The sequence below is a fragment of the Trachemys scripta genome, chromosome 7 (genome assembly GCF_013100865.1).
Source record: "Trachemys scripta elegans isolate TJP31775 chromosome 7, CAS_Tse_1.0, whole genome shotgun sequence".
Classification (NCBI taxonomy): domain Eukaryota; kingdom Metazoa; phylum Chordata; order Testudines; family Emydidae; genus Trachemys; species Trachemys scripta.
The window spans coordinates 54,909,731-54,926,839 of record NC_048304.1 but is presented as its reverse complement, the minus strand read 5'-3'; the positions used below and the strand labels follow the sequence as shown (position 1 = coordinate 54,926,839).

General features: G+C 49.3%; 1 protein-coding gene across 26 annotated transcripts in view; it reads left to right on the top strand.

Annotated features, from left to right (window-relative positions):
• CAMK2G (calcium/calmodulin dependent protein kinase II gamma) overlaps window positions 1-16,407 on the top strand; it is a 164,138-nt gene extending 147,731 nt beyond the window's left edge. For 8 of the 26 annotated variants that reach the window (XM_034775764.1, XM_034775758.1, XM_034775762.1 and 5 more), the window contains 6 exons: window positions 2,352-2,465; window positions 3,989-4,114; window positions 6,730-6,805; window positions 7,394-7,488; window positions 8,619-8,864; window positions 13,730-16,407. In XM_034775764.1, the coding sequence (XP_034631655.1) occupies window positions 2,352-2,465; window positions 3,989-4,114; window positions 6,730-6,805; window positions 7,394-7,488; window positions 8,619-8,851 (644 nt within the window). In that variant the 3' untranslated portion in view covers window positions 8,852-8,864; window positions 13,730-16,407. The remainder of the gene's footprint in view (window positions 1-2,351; window positions 2,466-3,988; window positions 4,115-6,729; window positions 6,806-7,393; window positions 7,489-8,618; window positions 8,865-13,729) is intronic. The other 18 variants (XM_034775772.1, XM_034775766.1, XM_034775769.1 and 15 more) reach the window with 4 other exon arrangements.
• The last annotated feature ends 702 nt before the right edge of the window (window positions 16,408-17,109 follow it).

The following is a 17,109-nucleotide window of genomic DNA, read 5'->3' as shown; positions in this document are numbered from 1 at the left end:
TTGGGGGTTCAGCTTAAAGGTTACAAGCAAACAAAAGCATCTGGGGTTAGCACAGAGGAGTCCACAAGCCAAAATAAACCTGATCGTGTCTATCTAAACATTTCCTGCCTTCCAATGATTCCTTGTAGGTATGGAAGATAATTTTTCATACCTAGTTCAAACCTTACACAGCAATCCTGCTTATAGCATTGCTGCTCGTCGTGTCCCTGCAGCCCAGAGAGAACAACTGACAAAGAGAAAGTTTCTTTCCCCATTTTAAAAAGTTCTACCTTCCTATTGGCTCTTTTGATCAGGTGCCCACTTCCTTTTCTTTTACCGGTGGGCTTGTTAACCCTTTACAGGTAAAGCAAGCAGAGAACAGCTACCAAGAGGGATTCTATAGCTAACTGGCTGGCTGGGTGTCCATCAAAGGGAGCTTCACCCACGACACACACACACACTCACTCACTCACTCTTCATTTATCACAGCACCATTCAGTCTGCTTTGAGGAAGTGGCCAGCCTGGCTTTCAGGGTGTGTGTGCCCTCCATGCCCCGAGTTGTGTGTCTTGTTAGTCTCATGGTGGGAATTCTGTCCTCACGGGCATTGGAATCTCTCCATTCCCAATCATTTACAGGACTGGATCTCTCTTTCTTCCCCTCTCCAGATCTGGAATCTAGCTGTTCCTTTCTGTGTTTCGACACAGCTTGCAGGGGATTGAGATCTCCCTGTTTCACGCCTCTCCAAGGAGCTCTCTGTTTCTACACCCATGTCTTTTGGATGGATGTACTGTTTCTGGTCCAGGGCAAAGGGACTCTGCTCTCTCTGTTCTGTTTTCCCTTTGCAGATGGAAATGGAATTCCCTGGCTGCCACAGCGTTGGGGCATTTTAGTGGAGAGAGATGTTAATAAAGAGGGGGTTGAAATTGTATACCTCTCCAGGACCACATTGTACAATCCTTTCTCCTTCCTGTGATGGGCTTACATGAGTCAGACCTGCCTGGCCTGGAGTGCAGTGTTTCAGCAGCTGCCCAGTACACTGGGAGGTGTAAGCAGGTCAGGGAAATTCCTGCCCCACTGAAGAGGAATGTGGTGGAGGAGACAGTGCTTTCCCTGGGAGCAAATTCTGAAGTCTCTCTCTCTCGGGCAGGGGAGAGGCAGTAGGAAGCAGTGAGGCACAGGTACTCTCTCCCCCCTTACAACCAAAGTCTGTTCTATCAAACACCCAGGACAGCACTAGTTCTAGTCCTGCCAGGCTCAGGGGGCTGTTCTCACTGATACCACATGAGTCAGCTGGGGTGATTCCTGACTTGCTGCATAGTGAGCTGCTGGCAGCTGTTCTGAGGAGTCATGGGGACCAGAGACACCCACTGCTGGCTGGACAAATTCTCTAATACAGGTCCAATTTCAAGGGGAGACCTGACCTCATCACATGCTAATACTGTAGCCCTCACTTCTTTCCAAAGTGAGGATGGAATGAAGCCAACTTGAGGGTTGGGGACTGGATGACTCAGAAGATTAGTAATGGCTAGTGGAATATGTAGCCTCTGATCCCTGGAGACATGGGTCAGAAACCAATTTGGACTCTTTAATCTCGAATAGATGACTGTCCACATTCTGAAGTCACTCTTTATTGAAGCCCAATAGCATTGGCAATTTGTCAGAATTGGCGTTATCTTCTTAGGACTTGGAAGAGCAGAAGATGCTGTGGTGAAGGGGTGGTGGCAGGGAAGAAGCTTGCACAGTTACTGTCTGCACTGTGCCTAGTTCTGGCTAGTACTGTTATCCCTTTACTTCTAAGAGTGCCAGCATTCACCAAATGCTTCCTTATTTAACTCCTCCCCCACAGCAGTTAGCTCATCAGAAGTTGAAATCCAATGAGAGGCTCAGAAGCAGGGCCCCCTTTTCTCTATCGGGTATTTTTCCCTGTTTACAACGTATTTGTCACTCGAGCCAAGAAATTCATCCTTCCTCCATTGCTATGCGAAGCCTGGAGTCCTCAGCTCCCTACACAGCCAGGCCCCTGGGGAATGAGGAGCTACTTTGCTGCTGCTGAGTTTGAATGAGACAGACTAGGCAGGTGTACGAGGACAGGCTGATGCCAGTGGAGCAGTAGACAGCTTCTAAGCACGTGGTCAGTGATGCCTCAGTGAGCCTTTGGTTGGAGTGTAGCAGGGCTGAAAGGAGCATACCGTTCTACTGAGGGACCATGCCGTAGTGCAGGCTGCTTGCCTTTGTGCTGGAGGGTGCTCTTTGCAGGTTTCTGTGCCCAGCAATGTGATTTCTTTAATGTTCTCCTTCCTTTCTCTTTTTTTATTTACTGAACTGCGTGTTTTGTTTGTTTTTTGTGTTTTTAATTCCCTGCCATGCTAGCTCCCCCTCTCTCCACCGGGGATGGCAGCTCAGTGCTTGAAGGACGGAGGCACAGTGAGAGCAAAACACAGACTGAGTCCATGCAGTCCCAGCTTTCTCTCTGTTTCTCAGCCAGTAAGTCCAGGGGTGCAGAGCTCCATAGCATCCTCCCCACCCGTCCTCCACCCTCCCCATGACCTTCCTTTCCCCAGTTCCCTTCCAGAGGGTGGATTTTCATTTTCAGTACTTCAGCATATAAATAAATCCATCTCCCCTCCCCCACATGCTGAATTTCTCCAGAGCCCTCTGTAAAGTGGACCCTCATCCTGGATAATTCCATTCCCCTGCTTCCCTGTGGATAAGGCATGGCATTCTCTGTAGTGACACTCGCTGGGTGACATTGCACAAGTCACGTTGCCTCTCGTGCCTCAGTTTACCCAACTGTAAAATGGGAATGAGACTGGCCCAACACTCGGGGTGGTGTGAGGCTGAATTGTTTCCTGTTTGTGACGAGGTTTGAGCTCCTCAGATGGAAGGTGCCATGGTAGTGCTGAGTACCAGTAGTAGGGTGAGTCACCTTGCAGGGTTCTCCGGGAGTAGGGCTGTGGCAGCTGGAAGACCTCTTCCCTGTGCCTTCTGCCATGTCTGGAGCTCTTTGTGTAGCCTTGACTCTGGAGGGGCTTTCCCTCTGCGTGTGTGTCTCCGTTGTGTGTCTCGCTCAGTGCCTCAGTGGGTTTGGAGCTGAAAAATCCCATCCGTTATCGCGTGTTCTCCCGTGTCTTCCCCGAATCTGTCGGCTCTGTAGCGTCCTGACAGCAGAGACACTGTAAGAGCAGGTGGCTTGGCTATCTATGCCCCTCCCTGTAGGCATGTCCCGGAACAATCTGTCTGGGTCCATTCTCCTAGTGGCCTCACGGCCTACCTAGAGGGGACCGTAGTGGAAAAGGCCACAAGTGTAGTCATGCCTGGGGGTATTGGGAGCCCTCCTATCAAGCTGTCTGTAATGGGTGGGAGGGAACAGCTGACCTCTCCTCTTGTCCCTCCTTTGCTGCCCCCACTCAGACCTCCCCATTAGCTCATTTGGTGAAGTGGTTGCACCTCCCATTTGGAAGCATCTTCAAGAATGTGTGGCTTTGATAGGTGCAGTGACTGGGGGAGAGCGTCCTCCGTAGCCAGCTGATCTGTTAACTCCAAACTGCTGTGCCCCCTCCAGCATGGCTTCCTCCCGTGTCCAGCCGCCCTGGCCATGGTGCAGTGCGAAGTGCCTAGCCCCCTCTCCGCTGAGCAAGGAAGTATTCTCCCTTCCCGCTCCTCCTGCCTTAGATTTGTGGTGATTTGGATCTCCTGCTCGTTCTCCCCGTTCTCCCCTGTGCTGCTCAGTCACTGATCTGAGAGGGTGGGCTGCTTCAGGGCATGCCAAGCCCTTTGGTATCAGTGAGATTTCCACTGTGCTCTGAAGGGTTTTCCCTGCCAATGCCCTTCTGAGCATTGTGCAGTCCACATGGTGTGACAGGAACGAGCCTAGAAGATGGGGGGGGGGTATCTGTGTGGAGATGGTTGGCTGGGGCTGTGTGGTGTGCTTCTTTGTTGGTTTTATTTTGCATTCTGTTGTTGTTGGGTTTTTTAATATTATTTTAATGCTTACGTTTGTTTTGCAGCCACGCAGTCTTGTGAGGAGAAGCTTCTTGCCTGGGACAGCCCAGGGCAGACACTGGAGTTAGAGCGTGCTCAGTCGGAGCCTTTGCTAACTCCTGTAGTTCCATTTGTACTTAACAGTGCAGCGTGTAAGTTAGCGGTTGGCTAGCAGTAGTGGAGTAGTGCAACTAATTCTAGATGTCTAGTTACCCTCCTCTTCTTCACCCTTATGCCCCCTGTACTCCTGGTCCCTGCTCGAGGGGGCCAGTTGCCCTTCCATGCTACAGCTACAGGGGTGACCCTTGTAGCCGGCTAGAGGCACAGTCACATTGAGTAACATGTCTCAGTTCACGTCCACACACAATTGTTTCTCCCATTGCAGCTGTGTTGCCAACTGCACTTGTGTGAGTGCATTCTGGGAGACTCCAGGTAGATGTCCCATACTTCCTCAGCAGGGGATGCAGTGCCTGAAGGACATGCACGCAGAGCGGCACAAGCAGCACGTGGGGCCATGTGCTCTGGAAAGAGGGTTGGCCCAAACCACTTACATAGGCATGATTATTGGGTCTCAGGTACACCGCAGACCAGTGTGGGGAACCGGTTGCAGGAGGACAGCCATGTGGTGGAACACATGGTCACTAGCCACGTGTGAACCATGCTCTGTGTGTGTGTACACAAGCCATGTTTAAAGCCAACCGTACCTTGAAGTGGCTACAAACTTGGTTAAAAGTTGTAGTGTGGGCAGGGCCTTAGTTACTGTGTTGTGTTCCTCTCTTGTGGAGATACTACCTGGCAACACTAGAAGAGATACAGCCATGTGAGCCTCCCACTGGCAGCACCCAGACAGTATCATCTAAGATGTGTGAGACAATACATGGCGGGGAGGGTTTCAGGAGACGATTGTTGTTTGGTCCTCAATTACCCTTCCTAGAAGAGAAAGCAGGGGAGGCCATGCTGACTTCCATCTTGACTGGGAGGCAGGAGTGCCTTGCTGTGTGAAAGCCAGGGGGTGCCCACCCTCGGAGGTAAGGGTACACACCACCTCTGTCGCCGTGGTAGCTCAGAGCGTACAGTAAACACCGGGACAAGGCACAGTGTTGTGTACTGGCTTTGTGTGGAGTGAATGCTGCTGTGCATGTTGAGCTGGAGACCCTCTCTCTTGTAGCTTTAGGCTTCTTCACTCATCCCAAAGAAAATCTTTCTCTGCTCTTCCCCCCCGGACCCTGGGGTTCCTTCTCGAGATGCTGAATGTATCTGTGCTCTCTGTACGGGGTGGGAGACCCCATTTGTCCTCATAGGGAAGAGACGCCAAATGACTTGCTCATGAAGCATCATTTCATAGCCCGTGTAATCCAGTGCTCCCCCTTGATCCATTTCCCATGCTCATCAGTGCACAAATAACACACTACGCTACAGTACACTAGCCCCACTGCCAGGACCTGTTCAGTTAGCGTGACGAGCTCATGCTACTGGCCAAAATGCATCTGTGGGGAGCTGCATAGTAGAACTTCCTTGGTGGATTTCAGAAGTGGGTGTGGTCACCTCTTACACCAGCTGAGATTACCCTTTTGCATCCTAACTCGGGCAGTTTCTGTTAGAAGCGGTGGGGGGGATGGGTAGCTTCAGATAGCTGGTGACAATAGCAATACTTAGGTTATTTATTTTGTAGCTTTACAGATATCACCTCGTTGGCACATCCTAGATAGTGCCAGCAGTTCATACAATACCTTCATTTACAGAGCGTGCGTGGGGGAGGCAGGTGTAGGAGGCCTTGGGTATATGCGTAGATGCATGCGTGTGTACAGTGTATACGGATGTAGCGCTGGGATCAGTGTACACTCAGGTGTGCGAACTCCAAGGGAAAGATTAGTTCTAGTGAGCCCTTAGGGACTGCTACTGAGAGTTGTAATAAAGTCCATTAATTGCGCAGGATTTGCTGCAGTGCTAGGTGCTTTGATATCAGTGGTAAGGATGGCAAGATGACCGGAGAAAATAGGTGTGCTGGCCAGAGAGGACTGGGACAGCAACAGGCAGTAGATCCAGCCACGTGAATGTCAGCTGAGCAAAACTAGCTGAAGTGGCAGTGCTAATTGAGTGCTGAGTGCCCCGAAGCCAGTTACAGGGAGCTGTGTGCAAAGCATGGGCTACTGTGTGGGGATGATGCCCAGCCCCGTAGAGCCAGCAATCTGTTCTGCTTTAGCTGCCTCACTAGCTTGTGGAATCTGTCCCTGCGTGTGTCCCGATGGCATGTTTGCAGCACTCGCCATCTGGGGAGTGTTGGTGATGGTCATAGGTAAATTGCTGAGGGATTTTTTTTGGCCGGCTTGATCTTGTTGTGGCCGCTCCTATACGAGGATGTTGTGGGCGGGGGGCTTCCCTTCCGACAGCTGGTACCAGGTTTTACGTTTTCCTTTGTGTTGGCCTGTTCAGTGACCAGGGGCCCTTCCTTGCAGTCCCTGGAAGCAGCCCGGGCTGTCGGGATGATGAGGCTCCTGGGACAGGCCTGGTTTGGAGAAGAAAATGAGTATGAGACAATGTCTTTATTCCCCTTCTCCCTGCATCCTGGGGTCACCATTTCCCTTTCATACCACTGACCACGTAGATGGCTGCCATTACCACGCATCTCTGGAGTGCAAGGAGCACCTCCTGTGAGATCCAGGTCAATGGCGTGCTGCAAATTGTCCAGTAGGAGGTGCTTGATTGTCTCACTTCCTCCCAGTCAAGACAGATGCATAGTTAAATTGCATTTACTTCTCGCCCACAGTGCGCAAACAAGAGATCATTAAGATAACAGAGCAGCTGATTGAAGCCATCAACAATGGAGACTTTGAGGCATACACGTAAGTACAGTGTCACTGGGCATTCAGTTTCTACATGCCAGCCTGTGGGCGAGAGGCAGCATGGTCCCTGCCCACGAGCAAGTCACATAGGCTGTCCAGCGCAGTGGGGAGCCGTCCAGGCAACAGGGTGGAGAGGGTTATACTTCACTCTCTGACAACTGCAGCTGGGGGGTTAAAGCCAAGAGGGCTCTTTAAATGAACACTTGGTACCAGGAATAAGGCAGATTCCAGGCAGCAGAAAGGGTTACTGTCCGAGGAGCACATCTGGAAACCCTGTGATGCAGGAGCGGAGGGAGATGGGGATGATTGGTAGGGGATGGAAGGAGGTAGGATTAAGAGACAAACTGTGTGTGATACATGCTTGGATGCTTGACTGGACCACAAAACAGAAGGAAATACACCAGCTCTGGGTAGTCAACATGGGTCTCAGTCCCAGGCAAGTGGCGTGTCTGAATAAGTACAAGGAGCTAGCAATATGGCACAAAATAGCCCCTGGACTTTGGGGCTAGTCCGAGAAAGGGCGACAGCTCTGAGAGGTTGATAAAGGGGTAAAATCCCTAGGGCAAGAATATTCCTTTTTCTTTGCAGGAAGATCTGTGACCCAGGCCTGACCTCATTTGAACCCGAAGCATTGGGGAACCTAGTCGAGGGGATGGACTTCCATAAGTTTTACTTTGAGAACTGTGAGTGGGTAGATTCCAGCAATGCCAGCAGCCCCCTCCTCCACACCTCTCTGCCCTATCTTGGGAAATGGCTGCAGTTCTCTTAGACTGTCCATGGACACTAGGGTTTAATGTGGGTGAACTGTGAAGGGTTATTAAGATCCAGCACTTTCTGTCCTCCCTCACTGAGGTTTCTGTTTCCCTAGTTTCTCTTCGCCCTGAGAGTGGGGCTAGTCTGGCACAAAGTACATTGTCCGAGTGGGAACCGGTGGTTCAAAGGGACCAAGACACTGGGTTTCCAGTCAGTGTAAAAGGGGAAAGAGATGCTAACCTAGCTCAGCTGGAGAACCCTGCCCAGTCATAGGTGTGAGAGGGTTCTCCCTGTCACACATGCCAGGACGTAGCTCTTTGCAGTGTACTTCTCTCAGAATTTCTCCAAGTTGAGGTCCCACACGCCTGGTTCAGATCCCAAACCTTGGTGAACCCTTTGGTAACTGGGTAAGAGGGGGGACACCTTGTCCGTGTGGCTGGGAAGGCAAACCCAGCAAATGCCCTTGTGTGGGTTTGTCCTTCCTTTAAATAACACCCCTGTGGTTTCCTGTCCCACCTCCATCCCCAGGAGTCACTACAGTGTGGGGCGAGGGAAGTGAGCTGCTATCCTGAGCTGCTGCATGTGGCTGATCTTGGGGAAAGGGCCCCCTTAGCACACACTGATCCTTGGCTTGTGAGGTGAAGGGGGCCTGGTCGCTTCTTTCTCGTTGTCTGCATGGCAGCCCTGGAGTGCCTGTCACTCACTGAGGCCTGCTGGTGCCCAGGGAGGTCCTGGCTAGCCTTGAAGGCCCTCGTTCACAGCTGTGCTGCAGGTAACATCTGAGAATGAGAATGGCCCTGTAATTGAGGCGCTGGCAACACTGATGCCTGGAGTGTGGAACGTGTTCTGTGCAGAGCAAATGGGAGCTGAAGGGTCAGGAAACTTTAGGGATGAGGGGGTTGAATTCGGGGAGGAAGAGAGGTGGCTGGGTTGTGCCTGGGGAGTGTTGGGAGCAGGAGATGCTGCGACCTAGGATGCAGGTGGGAGGAGAAGGAAACGGGGACAGTAGATGTAGCAGCGTGCAAGGCCTTGAAGCTGATGGTTTTGCGTGTCACCCCAGTACTGTCCAAGAACAGCAAGCCAATCCATACCACCATCCTGAACCCCCATGTCCATGTCATCGGCGAAGACGCAGCCTGCATTGCCTACATCCGCCTGACTCAATACATCGATGGCCAGGGCCGGCCCCGCACCACGCAGTCTGAAGAGACCCGCGTCTGGCACCGTCGCGATGGCAAGTGGCTGAACGTCCACTATCACTGCTCTGGGGCCCCTGCCGCTCCGCTCCAGTGAGGATCGAACACAGGTACGCTCCAGCGGGGAGGGCAGATGACTTACCACGGGGCCATGGCGGCTGTACGTGGCAATGAAGTATCGGAAGCCCAGAGTGTTGAGAGGCCATTAACCAGGCTCTGAGGGATGCTCGTTTACTAACTGACTGCGGGCAGAGTGGAGCTAAGATAGTGAAACATTTCTCTCAGCCCTCTCTCCACCTCAGGTGTTCCTTTCCCTGAGCGTGCGCCATAAGGAGGTGATGATCTCGCTCTGTTGGCAGATGGGAGTCTCACTCTGCAGGTATAGCCCCTTACCAAGGATTTCAGAGTGCTACAGCCGCCTCCAAGGGATACACTAGTGCTGGGCCAGCCTTCCCAGGGCCGCCAGGCACTAACCTGGGGCACTTGGGTCAGGTTATGCACTCTGGCCTTGGACTGCGGAGGGAAGGCATATGCCTGGCTCTGGGGCTGGGGCGGGGTTGGGTTCGTGGCTGTAGTGTGCTGGGCTCTGCCTCTCTGGTTCTGGGGTGCAGGAGGGTCCCATTGCTAGGCAGAAAATGTAATGAGGTCTTGGGAGATTATTTAAGGTAGGAACATGGGGAGAGTTGCCCGAAGAGCAAGTAGGTCAAACACGGATCTTTTCTAACAGTGTCTGTCACACCAAGGCAAGAGCAGACAGAAATTACAGCTGAACAGGTTGAGATCCCAGAGGTAAAATTGCAGGAAAGTAACAGGGAGTTAGACTGAGATGTTGAATACAAATAGGTATTCAGCCCCACATGCAAACTATGAATGTCTGCATAGCAGTGAAGAGCATAAAAGCAAACATGTGAATGAGACTGCCTGGCAGTGCAAGAGAGCTTGAGGTGACAGGTGCTCCAGGAGCATGAGGCAATGCTAAGTCAGTGGGGTACTCTAATACCTGGCTATAAACAATACAGGGAAGGACAGATGAGGTTGGAGAGGTAGCTGGGGAAGTTGCTCCAGAGCTTAACAATTCCCTAGGGTTTTAATGAGGCAGTGTCAAAGTAGAGAGGACCATAGACTACAATATATTGGGATACAAATCCCAAGCCATAAGAATACAAATATATTAAGAGTGTTAATACTGGCTTTCTAAACAGCAAAAGGATTTTGAATGTACTGAGAGAGAGATCAAAGGCAAATAAAGCTAATGAAATGGTAGTATTGGGCAACTTGAACTAGCCACATACAAAATGGCCAAACATCACAATGGAGCTAAGTCTGACTAATCAATTTGTTGACACTGTCAAACAATTGCTTCTTGGAACAGCTGGTTCTGAAGAATACCAGTTTGGCTCAGATAACCTCTTGAAGCTTATTATTTAGCCTTGCTGGTTTACTTATCTTCTTGCTTTCTCTTGTGTTGAGATATGTGCATGCCTTATGCATCCTTTCTTATGTGTGCCTATGTAGCGGTCATGCTGAGTCCAAGAATTTGTTTCCTAACGTCAGAACCTTTTTGCCTAGATTCCTCCCTTTTTTTTAAAATGCCTTTTTCTAAATTGAGTATCACTGGGTGAGGTTCTCTGTGACTTCTTCCCAGAGGATGTTGAACTTCATTATACTGCCGTCACTATTACTAAGTGGCTCAACTACAGTGATGTCTTGAATGTAGTCCGGTGTATTGTTTAGGACTAAGGACTTGTGTACACTTAAAATGCTACAGTGGCACAGCTGCACTGCTTCAGCTACCTATGCCGACGGGAGGGGCTCTCCTCTTGGTGTAGGTACCCCACTTCCCTGAGAGCAGTAGCTAGGTTGATGGGAGAATTCTCCTGTCGACTTAGCACTGTCTACACTGGGGGTTAGGTTGGTTTAACTGCATCACTCAGAGGTGTGGATTTTTCACACCCCTGAGCAACACAGTTACACCAAACTAATTTCCTATTGTAGACCAGGCCTAAATCAAGAATAGCTTCTCCTCCAGTGTGTTCTAGAACAATTCAGCCGTAATGAAGACAATGTAAGGGACCATAAATTATGCCAAGCAGTACGTCTGATGGGAACTGGGAGGGCTAAGGTTCTTCAAATTTAATAAGTAGGCAAATATACAAAAGTAATAACAATTTCAGTATATCAGAGGTGGGTAGCCTGTAGGAGCATTGGTGGATCCACTGGATTACCAGGGAGAAAATGAGGAGGATAAGGATATTGCAGAGAAGCAGAATGATTTCTTTGCATCAGTTTTCACCACAGGGCATGAGCCCTGTCCTGCACCTACTCTTTTCTGGTAACACAGATGAGGAGCTGTCAGAGACTGAGGTGTCAAAAGAGAAGGTGCTGGAACAAACTGGATAAATTAAGGAGCAACAGGTCACCATTCCCAGAGGGTTGCACCCAAGAATTCTGACAGAGTACTCCTGGGGGAATTATGCGTCACTATGCGCACACAGAATTCCTGTCCCGTGCAGATTTATTTGCTTCCCTGCGGAAAAATGACTTTCTGACGGAGAAGCAAAGGGAAGCTGCAAGAGTGATCACACGCCCCCTCCCCAGCAGTGCAGGCATGTCGTTTCAGGTGCCTGGAGCAGTCGATGGAGAGGTAAATCATTGCAAGGGGAGGGGAGGTGGGGCTGGGGACACTTGGGCTGGGGCAGGTCAGACCCACCCCCTGTCCACCCAACCCCCATGAATCTAGACCCCCTCCCCATACCCTGACCCCACCACTCTCCCCCCCCGCCCCCGAGAGCCCCCCCCCCCCCCACTGAGACTTCTGCACTCAAACCCCCACCATGACGAGCCCCACCCTCTATGCACCTGGACTACCCCATTGACCCTCCATACCTGGACTCCCACCCAGCTGCACCCAGACCCCCACCCCACCAAGCACCCAGACCCCCCCCACTGAGCCATCCAGACCCAGTTCCAGAGCACCCCGCCCCCATGAGCCCCTGTGCATCCAGATGCTCCCCCTCACCCGGACCCCGACATGCACCCAGATTGTCCTACACAGAGACCCCTCACCCCACACCTGTATCCCTCCACACTTGGATCCTGCTGGACTGAGCCAGCCTGCCTGCCTACACCTGGTGTTCCTGGCGCAATGCTGCTAACCCTGGTGAAATGCTTCACCGGCTACTCCTGAGGGAATTCTGAACCAGAATATTAAAAATTCTGTGTCAAATATTTTAAAGTTCTGCAAATTTTATTTGTCAATAAATGTGGAGGCTCCACCGTGGCAGTGGGAGCTCAGGCCACTGGCTACACAGAGGTGGAAGATCACCCTGCAGCCCTCCCCCCATTCCCTGAACACAGACTCGGTTGCGAGGCTCCACCCAACCCTGACACAGCGCAAGGGTTGGGCCTGCACCAGAGGTCTGTGTCCCGAGGAGAAGTGTGGGGGAGGACTGCAGGGTGACCGCCCTCCTCTGTGCAGCCAGTAGCCTGTGCTCCCCACTGCCATGCTGGAGCCTCCATATTTGGAGAATTCCCTTAGGAGTAAATGTGGAGCCTGGGTTATTTCTCACTAAAATCAGCTGCTGGGCTGGAGGGTAGCAAATGGAATAGCTATATTTGGAAAAGGTGCTCCTGGAAAGGATAGCCCTGGGACCCTCCCTTTGGTAATAGGTCATGCTGGCTGAAACAATATTGAAACACATTATGAACCAGTATAAACTGATTGTGCCCATTGCTGGGCTTTACATTTACTGTAACCCCCCAGGATAAAGGCTGCGGAATTGTAGACAGCTGTCTGCAAACATGCTCCATATGGAGCAATGGTCAAAACACACTGAGGTATTAAGATGAAGAAGGAATGGGATGGAGGACAATACTAAAAATACTATAATACCATAATATACATCAGTGGTTCACTCTCTCCTGGAATACTGAGTTCAGTTCTGGTCACTCCACTTTCGACCGGATATAGCAGAATTACAGAGAGTCCAGTGATGAGCATAATTTAGACATATGAGAACCTCCATGTAAAGAGAGGCAGAGAAGAACTGGACTGTTACCATAGAGCGGAGAGGAGTCAGAGAGGACGTGATAAAGGTATCCAAGGTGGGGAGTAGTAGAGAGGAGGTAAATCAGATAGTCCTAGTTACCTTTCCATGATACAAGAATAAAAAGCAGCAAATTTAGAACTGCTGAATGGAAATACTTTTTTTAGCACAACACACAGACTTTGGAATTCATTGTACAAGACATCATTGAGGCCAGCAGCTTAGCAGGACCCAGAAAGAGACGGGTGGTTTATACAGATTGGGGGAACATCCAGAGTTACATGGGACAAGATTAAAAAGAAAACAAAACAGTATGCAGGGTTATAAACCAACCTCCACCAGGGCAGGAGCTGACCTGTAACTCAGGGTGAGGAAGCAACTGTCCCTACGGGCAGGTCATTCCATAACCATGCACGTTGAGGTGTCTCACACCCTCCTCTGAAGCGTCTGGGGCTGGGCTTTGGACCCCAGGTTTGGTCTGGTCCAGTCAGACAATTCCTTCCACGCTGTCCCCTGTCGCTGGAGTGCTGGGATTCATCTTCCCCTCCTCTAAACCACCGTGTGAGGAGAGTTTCTCTCTGCTATAACAACCCCATAGCAAAGCAGCAACTGCAATAGCGGTGTCCCTTCTCAACGTACCAGTGGAGATTCGTCCTCCCAGCCTGGAGTACAGGGGGTGGGTGGGAAGGAAGGGTCCCGTCCTGGTGTATGGCAGGGGTGAACCTTCCAAACCCAGCTCTGGTGCGCACTGTGTGTGGTGAGGTGTTCCTTTCTCTTGGATCACTTGTAGCGTTTTCTCCCTGCCTGGTATGCTGTGGGAGAGTTTCTATATAAATTGTGCAGCTAACTTTTGGCTTTATTTCCCTTCCTTCTCCCACCCCATTCTTTTCTCTCCTTTCTGGGTGGACATTGCCACCTCCTGGTTGCAGCAGCTTTTGGAGATACTCAGCTGGAGGGCAATATCTTCTTAGCAAGCAGCTCTGGAGTGCCTGAGTGACTGCGACGGTCATGTCCGTTTTGACGTTTAAAAAAAATTACAAATTACAAACCGGCAGCAGCCAAATGCACGAAACCCTGCATGCATCTGATGCTCCGGGCGCTGCCGCCTTTCTGTTGTTTTCCATGGATCCATCGTGTCTGTTTCTGCTGTACGAAGGTGTTTTTTAAATCTAAGAGAGACATGTTGTTTGTATTAAAAAATAAAATAAACCGGAATAATGATAAATAAATGACAGACTGTCCAACACCCCCTCCCCCAGGGCTGACGAAATGGCATCAACTGGAGCATCTTTCAGAAACCGAGTGAGGGGGAAAGCAAAAGGGAAGGCGAGAGAGCGCGAGGAGGAGGCGGCAGCTTGAGCAGCGGATTGCTGAACTCTGCTCCACAAAGGCAAGGTGGAAGCTAACATTGCATTCAGGCTGTGCTATGACTTTAATCCGTGAGAGGTGGCAAGGAGACACTGGAGGGGCCTGAATGAAGAATGCGAGGGAAAGGTGAAGGAATGACACTTCTCCACTTCCCACTGCCCAGCAGACTGACTTCAGCCCAAGTTTCTTCTTAAGTCTTCAGCATGGTGCGGATGCTGCAGAAAGCTGGCTGCTCAGTCGCCGGAGCCCACAGACTTCCTAAAAACGAAACGGGATGTCGAGTAAAACCAAGGCTGGAAAAGGGGACTATAAAAAATGGTTTAAATAAAAATATAAATAGGAGCTTGCTCTTGAGAGATCCTGGTTTTAGAAGTGGCCACTCCCTGGCCAAACACGAAGGTTTGCAGCCAGCTGACAAAAGAAGCGTTAAGAGCAAAGGTTTTTAGAGGAAGAGGGTACGTGTATGGGATTTCTTTTATTGCTTTTTTTTTCTTTTTCTTGTAGCGTAGCTGGGATCCGCAGTGCTGCAGAACACATGTTCCTTAGGAAGCAGATGAGAAAACTAGTGTTATGTTCTTTTATGAAGACTCACGCATCCACCTCTATATGATGCATCATTAGCTTGTGTTTGATACTGAAATATATGCACCCATAGAATTAAGGGGCTCACTGGGTTCCAGTTTGATATATTTTTTGTTTGTTTGTTTGTTCTCTGGTAAAATAGCAGAGGGAACCAGCAACCCAGGGCAGGTGCTTCTCCCCTCCCCTCATCTGTTTTGTAAGTGTCATGTGTCCTGGTGTTCTTTTGGCAAGCTTTTCTGTTTTTTCATGGTGATGATGTAATTCATAAAACAATCTGCTCAGAATCTCAGCAAACTGTAGACAGAGGGCTTCAGGCCTCTTGATACAGAGGGGAAAGGTAGTTACTACAGACCTTCTGATGCTTATCCTTTGGGCAAATTCATCTTCCTTCCTTTGTAGGGGAATGCTGTCTATTTCCTTTATTTTCTAGAAGAGGAATGTTGAATTATTTTGTGACTTGTCATGAATTAATCCTGGCCCAGAGAAGCAAAAGGCCTTTTTAGTAGGCTCTCTTAGCACTGAGAGGCCCCCTGATTTCTGTGCCCTGATCAAGAGGGGGGCAGGGACTTGGTCATTATTGTGGGATATTTGGATGAGCTTTTAGCTGAAGTGCCTCCAACTACAAATCACTAAATTTGGTCCTGGGGCTTTACAGTTTGTTATCCCTACACTCCTGAGGGACAGATTAGTCAGTATATTAAAAGGAAGGCAACGTTGTAATGGATTCTAAGGGAAAAGGAGGGCTAAATTCTATCTCGATCCTTTTTCAGTGGAATGATGGGAAGGACCCGGAAGCTATAGCACTGAGTGGAGTTACTGCCTTGCTCTGGAAATCCCTCTACTCCCCTTTAAAGGAAGACACTTAAGTCAATCCCACACCATGATAAGAGCAGCTAATCCATGAAGCAGGAAAAGACCATTCATACTTCCCAGGGTTTGTCTGGACAAATAGTTTTCTTCCTTCCTCCACCATCCCAACTGCATGTGTGGGTGTGGTGTGGGGACTGAGACAGGAGGGGGTGAACACTGTCTCTCATAATTTCAGAACATTTTTAGGAGGGCACTAAGCTAGTGAGTCAGGCGGAGGGGAAAAGCTTTGATATTTTATTCAGATTTAAAAAAAAAAAAAGCCATGCAGAGAGCAAACAGGACATTACAATTATGCAGTTTTAAAAAGAGAAATACAAAAAGTTATGCATGCCTTCTTCGGGTCTGATCTTTCCTTGTCTCTTTACCTATTGATTATTAATGATTAAAAAAGACCCTCTGTATTTAGTAACTGCATCTTTCAGAGAAAACTTAAATGGTTGGGTTGTTTTGGTTTTGCACAGTCTTGGAGACAAGCTCTCTGTTTATTCTTTTAAGATAATGAGAACCTTAGCTTGGTATGGCCATTATCAGACATAGCTGTACACCTTTAGCATTCTTAATGTTCTCTTATGGGGCTAATATAAGCATCTATATAATATATATTATAAATATCACATTTTAAACAGGAAATGGAAGGCGTTTGATGCAGAATTTTTGCATGATATAGAAATAATTAAAACAAAGTTAGCTAGTGTTTGTTTGGTCTGAATGTTGGTAGAACCTTCATAGCTTTGTTACAATGAAACCTTGAACTGAAAATATTTAATAAAATAACATTTAAACAGGGCATAAAGTTGAATGGCATTTCTTTCTTCTGTGTACCATGGGACAATGTGGCTTTGAGGCTTTTGAGACACAATCTTTTCTCAGAGCTATGTTTTTGGAGCAGCAGATCTATAGGTGGCATTTGTGATCGCATGTGATGCTTCGCCTAATGTACATGTGGGTCTACATGCATAACAAAGAGGTGGTTGCTGACATGGGCAGTGGAACCTTCGGGAGTAAGTCCCAGTAGTGTGGTCCAGTGATCCTGGACTGGGCATCCATCAGCAGACCTGAGTGCTCTATCTGACCCTTCCACTGACTTGCTGTTTGGGGACATCCAAGCCTTTGTTTCCTTTCCCACCGTTTGTCTTCTCTGCTTAGATTACAAGCTCTTTGGGGAAGAACATTTCTCTTGCTATGGGTTTGTCAGGCCTTGACATTTTTAACTCAAGTTACTTGATAGCTAAGTCATGTTTATTTGCTAACATGTTTGCACATGCTGGTCTGGAAACTCCAGCAGTGTTCGTTCTAGGACACCCATCCATTTTCTGTCCTGGAGCAAAAGTCAGGGGAAGGCTCACACTATAAACATGTTGGCCAATGAGTTAAAACTATAGTCTAGGTATACCCCATCTGTCAGTACAGTACCTGTTGTGACGGGGCCCCAATTGTGACCAGTCCCATAATGCAAATAATATTTCAGTAGACTTTTCACATCACCTAG